The 21,426-nt window shown below is 46.4% G+C and overlaps 1 protein-coding gene across 1 annotated transcript; it reads left to right on the plus strand.

Annotated features, from left to right (window-relative positions):
* The first annotated feature begins 162 nt into the window (after positions 1-162).
* Positions 163-16,816, plus strand: IGBP1 (immunoglobulin binding protein 1). The gene is made up of 7 exons (XM_040405424.1): positions 163-380; positions 2,863-3,165; positions 9,274-9,463; positions 12,153-12,235; positions 12,331-12,443; positions 15,816-15,971; positions 16,569-16,816. The coding sequence occupies exons 1-6, from the start codon at positions 190-192 to the stop codon at positions 15,950-15,952; spliced, it is 1,017 nt and encodes a 338-aa protein (XP_040261358.1). The 5' UTR covers positions 163-189; the 3' UTR covers positions 15,953-15,971; positions 16,569-16,816.
* Positions 16,817-21,426: the final 4,610 nt, after the last annotated feature.

A 21,426-nucleotide genomic window follows, 5' to 3' on the forward strand; every position in this document is an offset into this window, starting at 1 on the left:
GTACAGCAGAGAGCCAGGCGGTCAGCAGCGCTCACACAGAGCGGTAAACCTGTTAGCGCCCTCTACAGACGAGCTGAGCTAGCACGTGTCTTGTACCACACCTAAGATGGCGCGCGCTGGGTACTGTGGCCACACTCAACGTCACTTCCTGACTACGGAAGCTCCAGAGTTCAGACATGCTCAACAAACATGGCGGCCGAATCTGAACCCGAGCAGCCGAAATTATCGGAGTTATTAGATAAAGGATGGCAGATCCTGGAGGAGGTGGAAGGCAGCAGCAGCCAGCCGGCCGGGGCGCGGGAAGTGCAGGACAAGGTGAAGCGAGGGCTGGGGATGCTGGAGCAAGCCACCCTGATGGTCAGCCAGCTGCAGCTCTTCAGGTACCGCCTGTCTGCTGTCCCATGCCATGTGGTGTGTGGGATGGCACCTGAGTGTATCCCCCTGCAGATTACAGGTGCTGCTTATGACTGTCAGTGGTGCCCATGTGGAAGTGGCCCTCAGGCTGCCCCTGCAAATAACCCTAAGGACAGCTGGTGTGGAGAGTGATAGACCGACAACCACCCAGGGATCTGTCACCAGGATCAACCCTGTACAACCAGGCATATAGCGTGGTAGGGCTGATGAAGCTGAGTAAATCGATACCTTTCTTTTCATTTGTCAGCTCCGGCGTTCAGGAGCAATTAAGTGATTTGGAGCACCAGGAGGCGGGCTAAGTGGTTTGAGCACCGCTTCAGCGACGCCCCTGGTGCTCCGTACTGACACCTCCATCCTCAGGCCTCATGCACACAAACGCGTGCCAGCCATACCGGTATTGTGGCCCGCAATATACGGGCACTGGTCGTGTGCGCACCGTATCACTTGAATGGGTCTGCAATATGGAAGGAGCGTTGCAGAGCGGAGGCATGGATCGGAAGTACTGCGGAGTGGAGTGCTTCCGTGGGTTTTCTGTCTGTGCCCATGCATTGTGGCCCGAGATTTGTTGTCTGCAGCAGGGACACGGCGGACTCACGGTTGTGTGCATGAGGCCTTATAAACATGCCCCCTCCCCTTAGATTGACGACGATGACTGCGGCGCCTCCACTATGGGGTTCAGCGACGTCACTGGCGCGTTTCTCACTAATCACCTTCGCTGCTTAGCAAGCAGCAGAAGACATGGTGTGCACGCGCTGTGCTAGGAAACCAGGGCGTCAGTATGGAGAACCAGGTGCTCAAACCGCATAAGCCCGCCTCCTGGTGCTTCGGATAGTTCATTTGCATAAACATGAAAGTGTTAATTTCTCCTGAACGCCGGCACTGACCATGAAAAGAAAGGTATCGATTTACTCAGCTTCATCAACCCTATCAGGCTATATGCCTAGTTGTATAGGGTTGATCCTGGTGACTAGAGGGGGGTCAGCAATACCACAGTGCAGCACACAATACTGCCCCAGCAGAACCAAATACCACATTGCAGCACTGGGTACTGCCCCAGCCTCTGTCCTTCTGTGGTGGCCATCAATAGCTGCATGTTCTGACCTCCTCCAGTTGTCTCTAAATAAGATATGGAGCCATCGGCATCCACGTCCCGCTGCAGTATTCAACCGTATCGCGGTCCAGAGGACAGCCAGACACCTGCAGCCGCCGGCCGGGAACACGATTACCTGATGGTCCCAGTATTGGTTACCTCTGAGAGCATCAGATCATTATGTACTTGGCCAGCGGCAGTACGGAGGGCTGGGCGGCCAACTGGGAAATCTCCCCATAGCGTCTACGGTCAGTGCGACCGGATGTATTTTGCGGTCCGCAAAAAATACGGATGACGTCCGTGTGCATTCCGTATTTTGCAGAACTGAACAGCTGGCCCCTAATAGAACAGTCCTGTCCTTGTCCGTAATGTGGACAATAATAGGACTATTTTTTTGTGGAATGGAAATACTGACATACGGAAACGGAATGCACACGGAGTACCCATTGAAGTGGTCCGCAAAAGAAACGGACAGGGAAATAGAGTACGTTTGTGTGCATGAGCCCTAACAGTAGGGGTAGAATCGGGATAACAATGTGACAGCGCTATTGTTTTTTTGATAGGCCTAGATGAAGATGATGGAAGGAGAATACATGGAGTATATACATAAAACCATTAAAAACCACAGAGTAGTCACATATGCACAAATACGTGATCCTTTTTATGGAAGTGTCCCTTTAGCAAGTTCTATTCCATGCCTTCCTCTGAATGTCATGTGCGCCCTTTTGAGCCAAGGGATGCCTATTACATGCCCATTATGTGCCAGGCTCACCAGTATTACTGCAGACTATCCAGATTGGAATCTTAATACCTAAGAAGTGTATCAGTCTGATACAATACAAATCTGTGATAGAAGACCACCATTCCTTTATTAAAAAAAGAAAAGCTGAGCCATCTGTATCGTGTTAGGGTACTTTCACACTAGTGGCAGGGGACTCCGGCAGGCTGTTCCGGTGGGTGAACAGCCTGTCGGATCCGTCCTGCTGCTAGTTCACGTGTGCCCCCGGACTGCCGCTCTGCCCCCATTGACTATAATGGAGGCGGGGGCCGAGCTCCGGCAGCACACCGCGAGAGGCAGCCAGACTAAAAGTACTGCATGCCATACGCTGCTTCTGCAGAACATCTTGTTAAAGCAGAAGTGGCTCGTGCCATTCTCTGTGTAATGAAATATGACGCCTACCCAAGGGTGTCTGTGCCAGGCATGGGCAGGAAGGAAGTAGGTAAGTAAGGCTCTGTTCACATCTGTGTGGTGGGCTCGGAGGTAAACGTCACCACTAGGTCTTGTGTATAGGCTCCTTATGTCGCTGTCCCATCTCCCATCTTGTAGCAATGACTCCACTTTGTATGTTTTCTCGTAGCTCTAATGAAGATCTGGATGAGATTTCCTCTACAGATATTCGGTATCTCCTGCTGCCAGCTCTGCTGGGCGCATTGACTCTGAAGCAGGTGGGCCTCAGTCATAGACTGCAGCACCTTGAAGCCGCCCGCTCCTATTTCCTAGACTTCCTGAAAAGGTGCCATGACTACAAAGTTTCCAGCTTCAACCTTCCTGGACAGGAAGAGGCAGTGCAAGGAGAACAAGTACCAGTTCGCAGTGCCCATGCTGGAGTGCCACCCAGTTTGACTGCCATGGCAATGCAGAGGCAAGCCAAGATCGAAAGGTAATAAATCATTCCTTGTTGTAATGAGCAGCCTGTCAGAACGTGACCAATAAAGGGGTTGTCTGAGAATTAGCAATCTCCCTAGAATGGGTTAAAAACCCATCATATACTCACCCCTTCTGCGGCGCTCCTCCTGGACTCCCCTGCTGTAGACTGCAGCAGACAATCCGTGTCCACTGTTTGAAGTTTTTCTCAGGGAGACCTTGTTCTGGTGGTTGGGACTCCTGGGCGCTTTAGTTGGCAGTATAAGTCCCTAGGCTGGAGTACCAGTATACTGTCTGTCTCTGATGGTCTGGAGGATCTTCTCTGTTCTTCGGGCATATCAGGGCTTGGTCCCAGTTCTGCTGGAGTATTGTTGACCACAGCTAGGCTGTGCCATGCAGTGCAGGGTATGGCTGAACTGGGGCATTCAAGTAAATGGGATAACCAGTAGTTATCACACTGCACAGCGACTACTACGGCATGCAGTTGAACTTTGAAGAGGACACAGCTCCCACATGAGCACCGTTCTGATTAGTGGACCCATGCTGATCTCATTTTGATGACCTATCATGAGGTTAGGTCATTGATATTAAACCACTGCACAACCCCTTTAAATATGAATACTCTATGATGAATAGGAGACCACTTTAGGGGATAGGCCTTTCATAGTTTTTGGCTTGTGTGTCACAAGTAATGTGGCTTGTACTTCATTTTGTGTCGCCTTGTACTCTTTTTGCAAACTGTGTATTTTCAGGATCTGGCATAAATGTCCGGCTGATCTATCTCCAGGACGGGGGCCTCCAAGCCATATTCTGCCTGGTGAAGCAACCACCAAATCCAGGTGGAGAGTTAAAGGGGTTTGCCAGGCTTTTAATATGGATGACCTGTCCTCAGGATAGGTCATCATTATCAGATCGGCGGGGGTCCGACACCCAGCGATCAGCTGTATGACAAAAAGGCATCTCTTCCTGCTTGCTGTAGACCTAGCAGCGGCGAGCAGGAAGAGAGACAGGAGACTGCATGTGAACACGGCGCGTGAGTTCTCTTCATACAGCTGATCTGGTATTGATGACCTATCCTGAGGACAGGTCATCCATATTAAAAGCCTGGCAAACCTCTTTAATGGTCTTTTGGCTGTGCTTGTCCATGGCCGTCTCCTTTCACAGATGTTAGATGATTCACAACGCTAATGTCTGGTTTTCCCATTCAACTTTTTTTTAAATATTAAATGGGTGCAGTCCTTTCCTTTGGGTGCAGATTTAAGCTGTAACCCTACCCCGATTTTATTTTTTTTCCCCCCACCCTCGGGTATTTCGCTTTGTGCTACTGTCATGAAAAGCAGAAAATGGTAATTGCTCATTGGTAATCCGCTTGTCTTGGTCATGCAGTCCTGATCAAAAGTTTAAGACTAGTGTTGAGCGAACTTCTGTTTTAAGTTCGGCGTCTAAAGTTCGGCTTCCGGTTAGCGAAGAATCCCGATATGGATTCCGAATTCCGTTGGGGTCCGTGGTAGCGGAATCAATAATGGCCGATTATTGATTCCGCTACCACGGACCTCAACGGAATTCGGAATCCATATCGGGATTCTTCGCTAACCGGAAGCCGAACTTTAGACGCCGAACTTAAAACAGAAGTTCGCTCAACACTATTTAAGACCACTTGAAAAATCATATTTTACATTGTTGGATCTTAACAAGGTTCCAAGTAGAGCTTCAACATGCAACAAGAAGAAATGGGAGTGAGACAAAACATTTTTTGAGCATTTAATTTAATGAAAGCAACGAATAAACTGAAACAGGCTGTTTTTCAGCTGATCCAAATTTTAGGACCACATGCCTTTAAAAGGCCAAATCTGTGCAAAGATGTGGATTCATTGTGATTTTCTGTCAGGTAGTCACACGTTGTGATGGCAAAGGCAAAAAAACTCTCCCTTTTTGAACGTGGTTGGGTTGTTGAACTGCATAAGCAGGGTCTCTCAGCGCGCCATCGCTGCTGAGGTGGGACGCAGTAAGACAGTCATTTGGAATTTCTTAAATGAGCCTGAGGGTTATGGAACAAAAAAGTCAAGTGGAAGACCCAAAAAATGTCACCAGCACTGAGCCGGAGGATCCAATTGGCTGTCCGTCAAGACACTGGACGATCCTCGACCCAAATGAAGGCCCTTACTGGTGCTGACTGCAGCCTCATAACCATCAGACGGCATCTGAGACTGAAGGGCTTCAAAAACAAAAAAAGTCTTCAAAGACCTCGTCTCCTTGAACGCCACAGAACTGCTCGTTTCGACTTTGCAAGATAGCACCAAACATGAGACATTCAAAGGTGGAAGAAAGTTTTATTCTCTGATGAGAAAAAATGTAACCTTGATGGTTTCCAACGTTACTGGCATGACAAGCAGATCCCACCTGAGATGTTTTCTACGCGCCACAGTGGAGGGGGCGCCATAATGGTCTGGGGTGCTTCTTCCTTCAGTGGAACAATGGAGCTTCAGGAAGTGCAGGGGCGTCAAACGGCCGCTGGCTATGTCCAGATGTTGCAGAGAACGTTCCTCATGACTGAGGGCCCTCGTCTGTGTGGTAACGACTGGGTTTTTCAACAGGACAACGCTACAGTACACAATGCCCGCAGGACAAGGGACTTCTTCCAGGAGAATAACATCACTCTTTTGGCCCATCCTGCGTGTTCCCCTGATCTAAATCCAATTGAGAACCTTTGGGGATGGATGGCAAGGGAAGTTTACAAAAATGGACAACAGTTCCAATTTTGGAAGTGATAAACAATAACGGCGGAGCTACTCATTACTGAGTTCATGTTTGGAAGTTGGATTTCTGTTCTGGGGGGTTTCGTTTTTTTTTTGGAGGTGTGGTCCTAAACTTTTGATCAGCTGAAAAACAGCCTGTTTCAGTTTATTTGTTGTTTTCATTAAATTGAATGCTCAAAAAATGTTTTGTCTCACTCCCATTTCTTCTTATTGCATGTTGAAGCTCTACTTGGAACCTTGTTAAGATCCAGCCATGCTAAATATAATTTTTTTGCCATTTTTCAAGTGCTCTTAAACTTTTGATCAGGACTGTATGACAACACTTTGTTTTAGTGTTGTTCACTTGCAGAAAAAAAATCTTTGGCTGTTTTTTAGGGTACGGCTACACAGCGTATGGGATCACCGCTACGCTGCTATCCTGGCCGTGTCACATGTCGAGTGTACCAGTGTGGCCGTACCCTTATTAAATTATCTTGTATTCTGTTGGGATCTCAGTACTCCACAGGAGAGAGAGAAAATGGAGCACATATACAAAGACTTTTAGAGGCCAGACCCACTTTTCTCGCCATTCTTGAAAAATTGGAAAAGGAATGAAGAGCTGCAAATTATGCGCCATGACTTTTTTTACACCACTATTGAGACGTAAACCTTTTAACCCCTTGACAACATCCACCGTACATGTACGGTCGATGTCAGGTCATTAAAGATAGTGCCCGCTCCGGAGTGGAGTGAGCGCCATAGCCACCAGGTGCCTGCTGTTTCATACAGCAGACTCCCGCAGGTAATGCTGACCGCAGACATGTAACCCTTCAGATGCCATGGTCAGATGTGACCATGGCATCAGATAGGGCGAAAACCCGGAAGTGCACGCTTCTGAGTAAGTAACGCCCCCGCGTGGAGATCCGGGAAGATGTTCCTTTACAGTGATGAGCCTGAGCTTATATTAGGCTTCAAGGCTTTTATATTAGAGTTCAGGCCAGGAGGTAGCAGCACTGAACTGTAATATAGTGATTTATGTATAGAATAATGGCTCAACTATATAAATTGCAATTTTGTGATTGTAATTTGAAGTCCAATTGGGGACCTAACAAAAAGTAAAAAAATGTTTTTTTGAAAAATATATAAAAAAAATAATAATAATTTTTCCTGCTTCCTCTACATCGTATGCCATATTAAATGGTGGCATTAGAAAGTACAACTTGTCCCGCAAAAAACAAGCCCTCATACAGCTATGTGATCGGAAAAATAAAAAAGTAATGGACCCAGGAAGGCAGAGTGTGAAAAGTGAAAACACAAAAACGGAAAATTGCTTAGTCAGGAAGAGGTTAATAAATGCACCTCAAAGTGCCTCTATTTAGATCCAGGTTTCCTGCCCTCGTCTCACGATGCTGTTGTGCGATATAGAAAATCCATCATCATGAATAATTACCATTTCTATGTGCAGTGGAAAAGTGGCAACAAGAATTGCAGCCATATTAATTACTACTTTTGAATCATCTTCTCAGTAACCGATGACCGCTTGTCACTTTCATGTTACAGCAATATCAGAGGTGCAATTTACCAAGAAGCTAATACAAAGGTGACAACAATATTCCTGTATTTCCTGTAGAAGCTTTTACTAAAATGGACACTGCAACCAAACGTAAAAATCCAGTGAACTCTGTAGGAGCTAGTTCACACTGCGTATGCTGTGGCAGAAACCCCTCTGGTTTTTACTGCAGTCTTTCAGTTTTAGTGCCCCTGGGACCCATTGAATGGAGTTATACCTCAAGTAGACACCCTCTATGGTCTCCTGTGACATTCATGTGGATGCCACAACAGGAAAGGATATGTCATGGAAGATAAACCGCAGCCACATAAACCGCAAAGCGTCCTCTTATTGAAAACAATAGGCAGCAGTTACCATGCAGGCAGCCCACAATTGTAGTGTGGATTGTATGCTAAATTCTGTTGGAAAAAAAACTCTGATAGTGATTCATGGGCATTTTTTGTGTGTGTTTAAAACATTTACTAAAGGATTTGTCCAGGATTTACCATATTTTTTGCTTTATAAGACGCACCTAGGTTTTTGAGGAGGAAAATAAGCAACAAACCCCCTATCTTCATCACACCTCAGAACAGACCCCCAAACTAGCCCCTAATCTTCATCAGACTACAAATCAGACCCCCATATCAAAACTCAGATCAGACACCCCCCCCCCCCCCCCCCCCCATGTCAGCCCAGACCTCTATATCGGATCAGACCTGAGATCAGACCCCCATGTCAGACTAGACCTCAGATCAGACCCCCATGTCAGATCAGACCCCCATGTCAGACTAGACCTCAGATCAGACCCCTATATTAGATCAGACCCCTATGTCAGTCCTCAGATCAGACCCCCATGTCAGACTAGACCTCAGATCAGACCCCTATATTAGATCAGACCCCTATGTCAGTCCTCAGATCAGACCCCCATGTTAGATCTGTTGCACAAAAGAAATAAAATCTATAAATTCACTTACTTCTCTAGCTCTGCTGCCACTCTTCAGGTTCTATGCTGCAGTCACGCTCCCTGTTCTTTTTCGGGCCTGCACTGCAACGTGGCCTGACTGCGTTCGGCATCAGGTCATCCTGCCGCTGTACGCAGTCAGGATAGTGCAGCGCAGTGTCCGGAGAAGATCAGGGAGAGATGAGCACAGCAATGCTTCACCTCCCGCTTCCTGTGCCTCCTGCATATCAGTGAGCGCTTCCATAATGGAAGCACTCAGTAGTATTCGCTTTATAAGACGCCATTTCCCTCAGGGGGACAACACAGTAAATATTGGTTACCTATCCTAAGGATAAGCCATCAGTATTAAAGTCCGGGACAAACCCTTTAAAGGGGTTGCCTCACTTCAGCAAATAGCATTCATCATGTAGAGAAAGTTAATACAAGGCACTTACTAATGTATTGTGATTGTCTATATTGCTTCTTTTGCTGGCTAGACTCATTTTTCCATCACATTATACATGTCTCATGCAAGGTTATGACCACCCTTCAATCCAGGATTGGTGGCCTACACACTATAGGAAAAAGCACCAGCCTATGTGTGTTGCTATGGTCCCGGCCACCAGAGAGGCCAGTACTTTTTTCTTTAGTGTGCAAGCACGGCCACCGATGATGGATTGCAGAGTGGTCATAACCATGGAAACAAGCAGTGTATAATGTGATGGAAAAATGAGTCTAGCCATCAAAGGAAGCAATATGGACAATCACAATACATTAGTAAGTGCTTTGTATTAACTTTCGCTACATGTTAAATGACACTTGCTGAAGTGAGACAACTCCTGTAAGAATTCCCTTGCCGCATCACTTCATTTAATGGCCTTCTTATCAAATGGATTATAGGTATAAGCAGAAGAAAGAGCTTGAGAACAGACTGTCCAGCTTGAAAGCATCAGTGAAAAGTGGCACTGCGGAAGAAGAGCAAGTGAGGGAATATTATCTACTGCATCTACAGCACTGGGTGTGCATTGCCCTCGAGGAGGTGGAGAGCATTGACCAAGAGCTGCCGATGGTAAAGGCGAGGGAAATGATGGTGAGTGGGGTGCTAGACATGCCTATAAAGCAGTCAGCCTGGCTTCTTATGCAGGAAAAGATCTGCACCCACTAGTGCTCTAGCAAGTACTTTTGATTGCCAAATAGTTTTTTTATGTGCCCTTGAAACTGTGTAGAAATGGAAAAGTCCAGTTTGTGATGGTCATTGAAAAGAAAAATGAAAAAGTCAACTCAACGTAATAGTTTTGATCAGAGCAGTTAAAGGGACACTAAACCCAGAAAAACAAGAAGAATGAAGCATAACCTGCTCAGGAAGGTTTCTATTCCTTTCTTCATGGACATCTCCAAGCTGCTGCAGAAAGCAGTTAAATAGATGTCAGTCAGTGAAGCGTCTCTTTTCTCCCTGCTTCTCCATCTATAGCCAGAGATCGGCTCTGTGCAGTATCCTGAGCACACAGAAAAGGGCAGGCCTTAAAGGGAACCTGTCACCATCAAAATGCGAATACAACTGCAAGCAGCATGTTGCAGAGCAGGAGGAGCTGAGCAGATATATAAATTTATGGGAAAAGATTCAGTGAAACAGGCGTAGAACATGGTACATGAGATGGGCTTGCACGCCCGTCCCCTTCCTCGCCACGCCCACTTTTTTAGACATGTAGTGAGTGGTAAGAAGTTGCAGATTGCAACGCAACTAGCTGTGACGCCACAATCTGTGCCTGAAATACACCTAATATAGGTGTATTTCAGCTTAATACATGACCCCCCTAAATTCCTGCTCATTTTGGACTTTCACATCATTGGCAGCTATACACAATCATAGAGGGAAGGCTGTCAATCACTGATGGGACCATCTCCTTGACTTCACAGCCCACAATGAGCAGGGATATAAATTAATAAATTATTATTTTTACTGAATCTTTTCCCCTAAAACTATATGTCAATCTTTTTGGCTCCTTCTGCTCAATAACATGGTGCCTGCAGCTCAGGTTCAATGTGACAGGTTGCCTTTTACACTGCATTCACTTCAATAGACATTCACGGCTGTGTGAAAGAGGTGGAAGCTGCAAAACCTCTGTGCAGGTATACCAGACCACTGACACTACAGAGAGTACCCAACTTTCCCAGGTGCCTGAATGTTAAGTCACTCTCTTTTTGATGCTGGCATACTGGAGGGCAGGGCTTAATAATTCCCCCTCATAGTAAACCCGTCCTGACTGTGCTGGTCCTTCCTCTCACTACTATGTATTCTAGCCCACAGCCACCACCTCTCTTCTGGATGATAAATCCTCAAAGTGACAATAGTTAAAAACGTTTCTCGTCAGTGTTTTAAGTCTAAAGGCTCCTTTCCATGGGACAGCAATCGGGGCAATTGTCGGAATGGACCATTCCGAGAAACGCTCATTCACGATAATTGTCCTGTGTAGCTGATGGGGACTGCAAAATGATTGTTTCTGGGCAGCTTGTCGTGTTGTGTGAATCTGTATGGGGACCAGGAATTGCTGGTATAATCACTCATCCCCATATATGTTACGAACAAGCAATTATCGGGAACAAATGGCCTGCATTTAAAGGGGCCTTAAAAAGCTTTTAAGTCATTCTAAACTGTTTCCTGCGACCACATAGAAAATAATCTGGAGATGTTATTTATAATGCTCGGCCATTGGCTTCATGGTTTCTAATGCATTAACTTTGTCAGTGCCTCAGATCCCATTTATGTGGTTATATACACCCATATAACGATATGGGCGATCTATGGTCACATTGTATGTGTTAGGCCCCTTTAACACGAATCATACGGATTGTGTCTGGATCTGTACAGGAAAAAAACGGATGGTTTTGCAAGCAAGTGCAGTCAGTTTTGTGTGCGATTGCGTTCAGTGGTTCCGTTTTTTTTTTTTTTTCATGCGGATGCGATAAGTTTTGATGCATTTTTCACGCACGTGAAAAAAACGGAAGAATATGAATCTACATCTTCTAGCAACCATCAGTGAAATAACGCTTTACATCCGGATGCAATTGCGTTTTTCATGGAAGTCTCATTCACTTCTATGGAACCAGAATATAGAATACGCTGTAATTTTCACATAAGGCTACTTTCACACTGGCGTTCGGAGCGGATCCGTCTGATGTTTCATCAGACGGATCCGCTCCGATAATGCAGACGTTTGCATCCGTTCAGAACGGATCCGTCTGCATTATTACTTAAAAAAAAATTCTAAGTCAGAAAGTAGCCTGAGCGGATCCGTTCAGACTTTACATTGAAAGTCAATGGGGAACGGATCCGCTTGAAGATTGAGCCATATGGTGTCATCGTCAAGCGGATCCGTCCCCATTGACTTACATTGTAAGTGTGGACGGATCCGCACGGCCAGGCGGACACCCGAACGCTGCAAGCAGCGTTCAGGTGTCCGCTCACTGAGCGGAGCGGAGGCTGAACGCTGGCAGGCGGATGCATTCTCAGTGGATCCGCCTCCACTGAGAATGCATTGGGGCTGGACGGCTGCGTTCGGGGCCGCTCGTGAGCCCCTTCAAACGGAGCGCACGAGCGGACACCCGAACGCTCGTGTGAAAGTAGCCTAACGCAGAGATGATGCATGAAAAACAACGCTCATGTACACAGGCCCATAGAAAATAAATACAACATGGCCCATCCACTTCCTTTTTGTATTCTATGTTATGCCTGAAGAACTGTACTGTTGGTTATTACCGCTTTTGGTTTGTTCCTGTAGGGAGCAGAGGTCACTCGGCCTCCACGCCCAAAAAGACCACCAATGAAACCATTTATCCTAACTCGAGATGCCCTCCAGGCCAAGTATGTCATGGTTAATGTTTATATTCAGTTTTCTCTGCATTCTTAATTTTTTATTATCATTTTTATACATTTTTATTAAATGATTTAATCTGCAGGGTCTTTGGAGCAGGATATCCTAGTCTTGCTACCATAACTGTTGATGAATGGTATGATCAACATCGCAGTAAAGGAGTCTTCCCCGACCAGGGGGTGTCAAGTAAACCAAGAGGTGTGTAACGTTTACATTACTTCTTGCTTTAATCTGAGTGATTGTAAGACTACTTACTTGGTGTATAAATCTGTTCATTTTCCACATCGTGCACACAAACTGCAGCAATTAATAAATGCAAGTCACAAGAGAAGAAGCTGAGAGCGGTCCCGTTCACGTCCGGGCATCTCTGGGCATGTCGGGTTATGTTGATGCTGCTTGCAGCTCCTCAGCAGTGATGCTGCAGAAGGAAAAATGTCCTGCTTTTTCCAACAAGATAAGACAACGTGCCGCACATCACAGAACTCACCGGCCCGGGTTCATGAACTGTTTACGGAGGAGCAAACTGAGCTAGGGGTTATGGCCGCCACGTTCCCCAGACTTGTCCACATGTGATTTTTATCTGCGGGGAAATTTTAAACCGGAAAGTGTCCGCTAACAATCTACATCCCCGAGACGAGCTCAAGAAAAACATCACAAACACTTGGGGTCATTTATCAAACTGGTGGACAGTAGAACTGGCTTAGTTGCCCATAGCAACAAATCAGATTCCACCTTTCATTTTCCAAAGGAGCTGTCAAAAATGAAAGCTGGTATCTGATTGGTTGCTATGGGCAACTAAGCCAGTTCTACTTTACACCAGTTTGATAAATGACCCCAACTATCCGCAGCATGACTGCTGAAGAGCTGCGAGCAGTATCAGCCAGCGTTTACTTTTTTGTGGGCCACTCTGTACAATAGTCATAACTAGTTATAACTGCAAAACCATATTGTACAGGAGAAATACTTTTTTAAATGGCTTGCCATCTTTAAACTCTGCACACACTGCAGAGGAAATGTTGTTCATGTTGTGTATTGACTGGCCTTTCTTACAGCTTCTGGCTCATGGATGGACAGCCCCCTGTATGATGGCTGTATTCCTTAGTAGGGAATATTGACATAAAACAACCCCTTTAAGAGCTACCATTGTTCCTTACATATGTTTGTGCTTTATGCCAATCATAAAGTTGTGTAAAGGAAGCCCCAGCGCAGGATTTGTCTCATAGGTAATAAAGAGACTCCCACTGTATTTCCCTTTTACACACATTAGCAGCTTTGCAAATAGAAACCTAGGAAAGCTAGGCAACAAACACTTAAAGGGGTTATCCAACTCCTGAAATGCTGCAACATACGCCCGTGCCCCTCACACACAATATACTTACTTTGCTCCCCGCCACTCGCGTCGTTCCTGGTCCCCGCATTGCCGCTGTTTCTCCCCGTGCGTGAATGGAAACATCAGATGGCCTGCCCGACTGCTATTGGCTGCCCCCCCAACGTATGTTTTCATCTGCGCACAGGGAGAAGCGACGCGGGTGCCGGGGAGCAAGGTAAGTATATTGTGTGAGGGGCCCAGGCTTATGGTGCAGCATTTCAGGGGTTGGATAACCCCTTTAAAGGGGCTCTCCGGGATTTTCGTATTGATGGCCTATCCTTAGGATAGGTCCTCAATATGAGGTTGGCAGGGGTGCCACTTCCGATCAGCTGTTTGAGGAAGCTGCGGCCTCCTCGCAGGTTACCAAGCACAGTGCCGTCCATTGGATAGCAGCTGTGCTTGGTATCGCAGCTCAGCCCCATTGTAACTGATGAACATGACTTCAGATTGCTTGGAAAGAGGCCTCAGTGCTCACAGAGCGCCACTGCTTCTTCATACAGCTGATCGGCCATGGTGCTGGGAATCCGAACCCCACCGATCTGATATTGATGACCTATCCTGAGAGAAAGGGGTTGTCCGAGTTATAAAAAAAAAAATATAGCACTGTAAATCTGATGGGCAGCAATATATAACTAAGCTAAGCAAGTTTTTGGCAAAAAAAAATATTTTTCCTCATTTCCCTGGTTCTCTTTTGGCCCTTTGTTTACTTGCAATAACAACAATCTCTGCCCCTCCCTCTGCACTGCCAAGGGAGTGAATAAGTCTGCCCTGAGTGACATGTCTGCCTGCTGGGAGACTCTGCAGCATGTTGTATGTGTAGGACTACAAGTCCCAGCTGTATAATCACACTGCTGATACACACAGGATCTTCCACCTACCTCTTGTGCAATGCTCTGTAGAACTCCTCTAGTCTGTGAGCTCCTGTGCCCAGCATTTGTCTCCTCACTGCCTGCAGCTACTCAGTAAAGCCTTCATTCCTGAGTCTGTGCTGCTGAAGGGGCTAAGGCCTCTTTCACACTTGCGTTGTTGGGATCCGGCATGCACTTCCGTTGCCGGAGGTGCCTGCCGGATCCGTAACAACGCAAGTGTACTGAAAGCATTTGAAGACGGAACCGTCTTCCAAATGCTTTCAGTGTTACTATGGCACCCAGGACGCTATTAAAGTCCTGGTTGCCATAGTAGGAGCGGGGAGCGGTATACTTACAGTCCGTGCGGCTCCCCGGGCGCTCCAGAATGACGTCAGAGCGCCCCATGCGCATGGATGACGTGATCCATGTGATCACGTGATCCATGCGCTTGGGGCGCCCTGACGTCACTCTGGAGCGCCCGGGGAGCCGCACGGACGGTAAGTATGCTGCTCCCCTGCTCCCCGCTACACTTACCATGGCTGTCAGGACTTTAGCGTCCCGGCAGCCATGGTAACCATTCAGAAAAAGCTAAATGTCGGATACGGCAATGCGCCGAAACGACGTTTAGCTTAAGGCCGGATCCGGATCAATGCCTTTCAATGGGCATTGATCCCGGATCCGGCCTTGCGGCAAGTCTTCAGGATTTTTGGCCGGAGCAAAAAGCGCAGCATGCTGCGGTATTTTCTCCGGCCAAAAAACGTTCCGTACCGGAACTGAAGACATCCTGATGCATCCTGAACGGATTACTCTCCATTCAGAATGCATTAGGATAATCCTGATCAGTATTCTTCCGGCATAGAGTCCCGACGACGGAACTCTATGCCGGAAGACAATAACGCAAGTGTGAAAGAGCCCTAAGAATCCAGGGAGAGATCAATAAGCAGCAGCCGGCAGTGAAGGGGGGCGTGGCTAGCACAGTGAAGTCTCATGTACAGACACAGATCTACGCTCTCAGGCTTGTGCACGAATCATTATCAGTGCAAGGAGAGAAGCTGACATCACAGGTCATGTGACCCTCAGTGAAATCTGAGAAAGGAACAACTACAGATGCAGTAAGTGCATAGTAAAGCTGTTACATTTGATTAGTTAGAAACATATAAAGAACAAAAGAAATAACTCGGACAACTCCTTTAAGTACAGTAAGCGCCTTTTTCAAAGAGGGCTTTACCTGTAGCCAAATGTATGAATCTTTAATATTATTGCAGTCTATAATGCCGCATTGCAAATTGAGTAAATTCTTGTAATGATGTTCCTACATAGCAGTAACTGAAACTGTTTTATGATTTTCGCTAGATGAGGAGCAGGAGGCAGCTGAACGGGAGCAAAAGGAAGAACAGGATGATTCAGATGCATTGCAGAAGGCTCGCAACTGGGATGACTGGAAAGATACCCATCCTCGGGGATATGGAAATCGCAAGCACATGGGCTAAGATTGTTGCCAGTCTTGTTGCCAGAAATACTGTTATGTAGCTGACTGACATTAGCGAAGCGCTAATGTCAGCACTACATAACAGTATGTTTTTTACCTTTCTCCCTGCAGCTGTTTTGGTAAAAAAAAAGCACTTTTATAATATGCTAATGAGCCTCTATGTGCTATGTGGGCGTAAAATCAGCACCTAGAGGCTAGAGCACCTGATGCGCTCCTGGTGCCGGATTCCTCACTGCGCCTGCTCCGACTACGTCACAGTGAGGAAGCCGGCATCAGGAGAGCGGCCTTCACTCACTGCGCCTGCGCCGAATACAGAAGTGAACGGCGCAGGCGCGGGATTTTGGCAGCGATGCGGCGGACTGTGCCATCAATCAAGAGGAGTGGGGTGGGCAGAACAGGGGACCTGGGCGGGATAAAAAGTGAGTAGACGGAGCCTCTAGGTGCTGATTTTACGCCCACATAGCACCTAGAGGCTCATTAGCATATTATAAAAGTGCTTTTTTTTACGAAAACGGCTGCAAGGGAGAAAGGTCAAAGACACACTGTTATGTAGGCTGACATTAGCACATCGCTAATGTCAGTGAGCTACATAACAGTATTTCTGGTGGTAGAAACCCTTTAAGTGACTTCCTTTGAGGGATTCTGCATACTGTACAGGTCAAGTCAGACCGGCGTGTGCTAGGGATAGTCATCGGTGGAGGGACATTAGCCACCTACTGACAGTATGGTGTGTGCCTTTGCTCTCAAAGTTGCAGATACCGTGACGCAGCACTTATGTATGTCTGTATTTACTTCTGATCAGTTTTTTTTTATTTTTAATAAATGTTTTGTTGGTGGCATCTATCATGCTGCCGACGTGCTTGTACATAGACTACGTGTTCATGTTACATCACTATGTCTATTATTATTGTTGGATCATAGATTGTAAATCCACACATTCCACTTTCCATTAGTACCATCCTACCACACTATTCACATGCTGCACAAATATCATTAGCTACAGGCATATTTCACATGCCACCAGGCAAATCTTGCAGTATATAAGCCTTGTGCATTAGTATATAATGCAGTATATAAGCCTTGTTCACATTATGTTCATGGCCCCCATTTAACGTAAATGCAGGGGACTAGTTAGAAGTTATCACCACAGGACAGGGAATAAGCGTTAGATTGATTGGGTTCCGACTGCTGGGACTCGCCAAGCCTGAGAATGGGCGCCCTTTTTCCCCCCATTCTCAGGCTTGGTGAGTCCCAGCAGTCAAAACAAGAAAATTTAGACTGCCACATTCGTATTCATAGTCATAGGTGCATATCCATAAAGCAAACATGGTTGATAAAAAATAATAATGGCTGCACACACATATAAGCAGTAAAGCTGAGAAATGGGGAGCATTCTAAATTCAAGTGGTGTTACTGCTTATATGTGTGTGCAGCCATTATTTTTTTTATCAACCATGTTTGCTTTATGGATATGCACCTATGACTATGAATAAGAATGTCCATATAATCAATCAGGGTACTCCCATGTGTTTTCCACTTCTGGCTGACTTAGGCCTCTTTCACATGGGCGTCATGTTTTTGGCCCGGATAAGATGCGGGTGCGTCGCGGGAAAATGCGCGATTTTTCCGCGCAAGTGCAAAACATTGTAATGCATTTTGCACGCGCGTGTGAAAAATCGCCATGTTTGGTACCCAAACCCGGTTTGGGTTAGGTGTTGTGTAGATTGTACTATTTTCCCTTATAACATGGTTATAAGGGAAAATAATAGCATTCTTAATACAGAATGCATAGTACAACAGCGCTGGAGTGGTTAAATTTTTTTTTTATAATAATTTAAAGGATAATTGTCACATTTAGACCCTAATTTAAATTTTCATATATGTAGTTACTAATAACATGATATTCCAGAATCAGTTACTATTAGACTGACTTACCCCATATTTAATAAGATTCAGCCCTTAGCAACCAGTCTGCATAAAACTGCAATTTCACTATTCAGTTAAGATGGCCGCCACTGCCCTCACCCTGAGGCTAATCCCGCCTGCCCTCACTAGCCAGTAACAACAGTCCCCCAAAAGTGTCAGTAACCAGAGCCCTCCCCCCTAAAGGGTTAAACTCCTGCAGCACAAAGGGGTCCTCTTACCACATGTTGCTTTCACATATACACTGAGCAGATGGCAGATCTCCCTTCCCTGGTCTGCGCTGCACCAACTCTGCATTCTCCAGCTCTGTTGAGCGAGGGAGCGTCTGCCATGCGCAGGGACAGGGAGAAGTGCACACAGCCCAGGCACTGTTATCAGCTGCTGGGGAGGACCTGGCTTTAATCATTTACTTACAGTCCTTGGGTGTCAGTAATGTGACCTTGCACGCAGCGGCAGGCTGCGTGCTCCGTCCTTCAACAGATAGACGGACCATGCCTAGCAACCCTATTTAAAGCACAGGTAAAAATAGGCAGTACAGGGAACAAAAGTGTGGAATTAAGGGGTAATTGAATACACAGTGAAAAGTTGAAATAGGGCCACCAAGGTGATATTAATCACCACAATCCAATACTCAAAAAAAAAAATATATATATATATATATATACGACAGTTATACTTTAACTCACCTTAATCCACTTGTTTGCGCAGCCCAGCTTCTCTTCTGTCTTCTTCTTTGAGGAATAGGACCTTTGATGACGTCACTGTGCTCATCACATGGTCCATCACATGATCTTTTACCATGGTAATGGATTATGTGACGGACCATGTGATGAGCGTAGTGACGTCACCACAGGTCCTTTTCCTGTGCACAGCAAAGAAGAAGACAGAAGAGAAGCCGGGCTGCGCGAACAAGTGGATGAGGTGAGCTAAAAAAATGTTAACATTTTTTTTTTTAACCCCACCAGCCCTATTGTACTATGCATTCTGTATTAAGAATGCTATTATTTTCCCTTATAACCATGTTATAAGGGAAGATCGGGTCTCCATCCTGATTGTCTCCTAGCAACCATGCGTGAAAATCGCACCGCATCCGCACTTGCTTGCGGATGCTTGCAATTTTCACGCAGCCCCATTCACTTCTATGGGGCCTGTGTTGCGTGGAAAACACAATATAGAGGCATGCTGCGTTTTTCACGCAACGCACAAGTGATGCGTAAAAATCACCGCTCATGTGCACAGCCCCATAGAAATGAATGGGTCCAGATTCAGTGCGGGTGCAATGTGTTCACCTCACGCATTGCACCCATGCGGAAATCTCGCCCGTGTGAAAAGGGCCTTAGAGTCTCACTTTGACTCTGATACTCAGACTTCATATACACTGCTCAAAAAAATAAAGGGAACACTTAAACAACACAATGTAACTCCAAGTCAATCACACTTCTGTAAAATCAAACTGTCCACTTAGGAAGCAACACTGAGTGACAATCAATTTCACATGCTGTTGTGCAAATGGGATAGACAACAGGTGGAAATTATAGGCAATTAGCAAGACACCCCCAATAAAGGAGTGGTTCTGCAGGTGGTGACCACAGACCACTTCTCAGTCCCTGTGCTTCCTGGCTGATGTTTTGGTCACTTTTGAATGCTGGCGGTGCTTTCACTCTAGTGGTAGCATGAGACGGAGTCTACAACCCACACAAGTGGCTCAGGTAGTGCAGCTTATCCAGGATGGCACATCAATGCGAGCTGTGGCAAGAAGGTTTGCTGTGTCTGTCAGCGTAGTGTCCAGAGCATGGAGGCGCTACCAGGAGACAGGCCAGTACATCAGGAGACGTGGAGGAGGCCTTTGGAGGGCAATAACCCAGCAGCAGGACCGCTACCTCCGCCTTTGTGCAAGGAGGAGCACTGCCAGAGCCCTGCAAAATGACCTCCAGCAGGCCACAAATGTGCATGTGTCTGCTCAAACGGTCAGAAACAGACTCCATGAGGGCCCGACGTCCACAGGTGGGGGCTGTGCTTACAGCCCAACACCGTGCAGGACGTTTGGCATTTGCCAGAGAACACCAAGATTGGCAAATTCGCCACTGGCGCCCTGTGCTCTTCACAGATGAAAGCAGGTTCACACTGAGCACATGTGACAGAGTCTGGAGATGCCGTGGAGAACATTCTGCTGCCTGCAACATCCTCCAGCATGACCGGTTTGGCATTGGGTCAGTAATGGTGTGGGGTGGCATTTCTTTGGAGGGCCGCACAGCCCTCCATGTGCTCGCCAGAGGTAGCCTGACTGCCATTAGGTACCGAGATGAGATCCTCAGACCCCTTGTGAGACCATATGCTGGTGCGGTTGGCCCTGGGTTCCTCCTAATGCAAGACAATGCTAGACCTCATGTGGCTGGAGTGTGTCAGCAGTTCCTGCAAGATGAAGGCATTGATGCTATGGACTGGCCCGCCCGTTGCCCAGACCTGAATCCACTCGCTCTATCCACCAACCTCATGTTGCACCACAGACTGTCCAGGAGTTGGCAGATGCTTTAGTCCAGGTCTGGGAGGAGATCCCTCAGGATACCGTCCTCCACCTCATCAGGAGCATGCACAGGCGTTGTAGGGAGGTCACACAGGCACGTGGAGGCCACACACACTACTGAGCTTCATTTTGACTTTTTCTAAGGACATTACATCAAAGTTGGATCAGCCTGTAGTGTGTTTTTCCACTTTAATTTTGAGTGTGACTCCAAATCCAGACCTCCATGGGTTGAAAAATTTGATTTCCATATTTTTATTTTTGTGTGATTTTGTTGTCAGCACATTCAACTATGTAAAGAACAAAGTATTTCAGAAGAATATTTAATTAACTCAGATCTAGGATGTGTTATTTTTTTGAGCAGTGTACAATTCAGCCATATAACATTTTGAATATTTGTTGTTAGATGAGAAGGATACTACTTGTGCTTCAGAAGACCTCATGGTACTTTCTTTATTTTTTACAATCAAAAAGTGTTGCATGGCTCTCAGGCCCACTTGTTCGGAGTTCGCCGAGTTGTAAACCACATATTCAATTTAGACGTTTCGGGGGTCACACCCCCTGAAGCTGCATGAGTAAGGGGGTGTGACCCTCGAAACGTCGCGCTTGAATATGTAGTTTACAACTCGGCGAACTCTGAACAAGTGGGCCTGAGAGCCATGCAACACTTTTGAATTGTGAAAAATAAAGTAAAGAAAGTACCATGAGGTCTTCTGAATAGAGTTGAGCGAACACCTGGATGTTCGGGTTCGAGAAGTTCGGCCGAACTTCCCGGAAATGTAGGGGAAGTCAATGGGACCCGAACTTTTCGGCACTAAAAAGGCTGTAAAACAGCCCAGGAAAGGGCTAGAGGGCTGCAAAAGGCAGCAAAATGTAGTTAAATCCCCTGCAAACAAATGTGGATAGGGAAATGAATTAAAATAAAATAAATAAAAATTAACCAATATCAATTGGAGAGAGGTCCCATAGCAGAGAATCAGGCTTCATGTCAGCAGAGAATCAGTCTTCATGTCATAGCAGAGAATCAGGCT

Source organism: Bufo bufo, chromosome 8 (assembly GCF_905171765.1).
Source record: "Bufo bufo chromosome 8, aBufBuf1.1, whole genome shotgun sequence".
Lineage (NCBI taxonomy): Eukaryota > Metazoa > Chordata > Amphibia > Anura > Bufonidae > Bufo > Bufo bufo.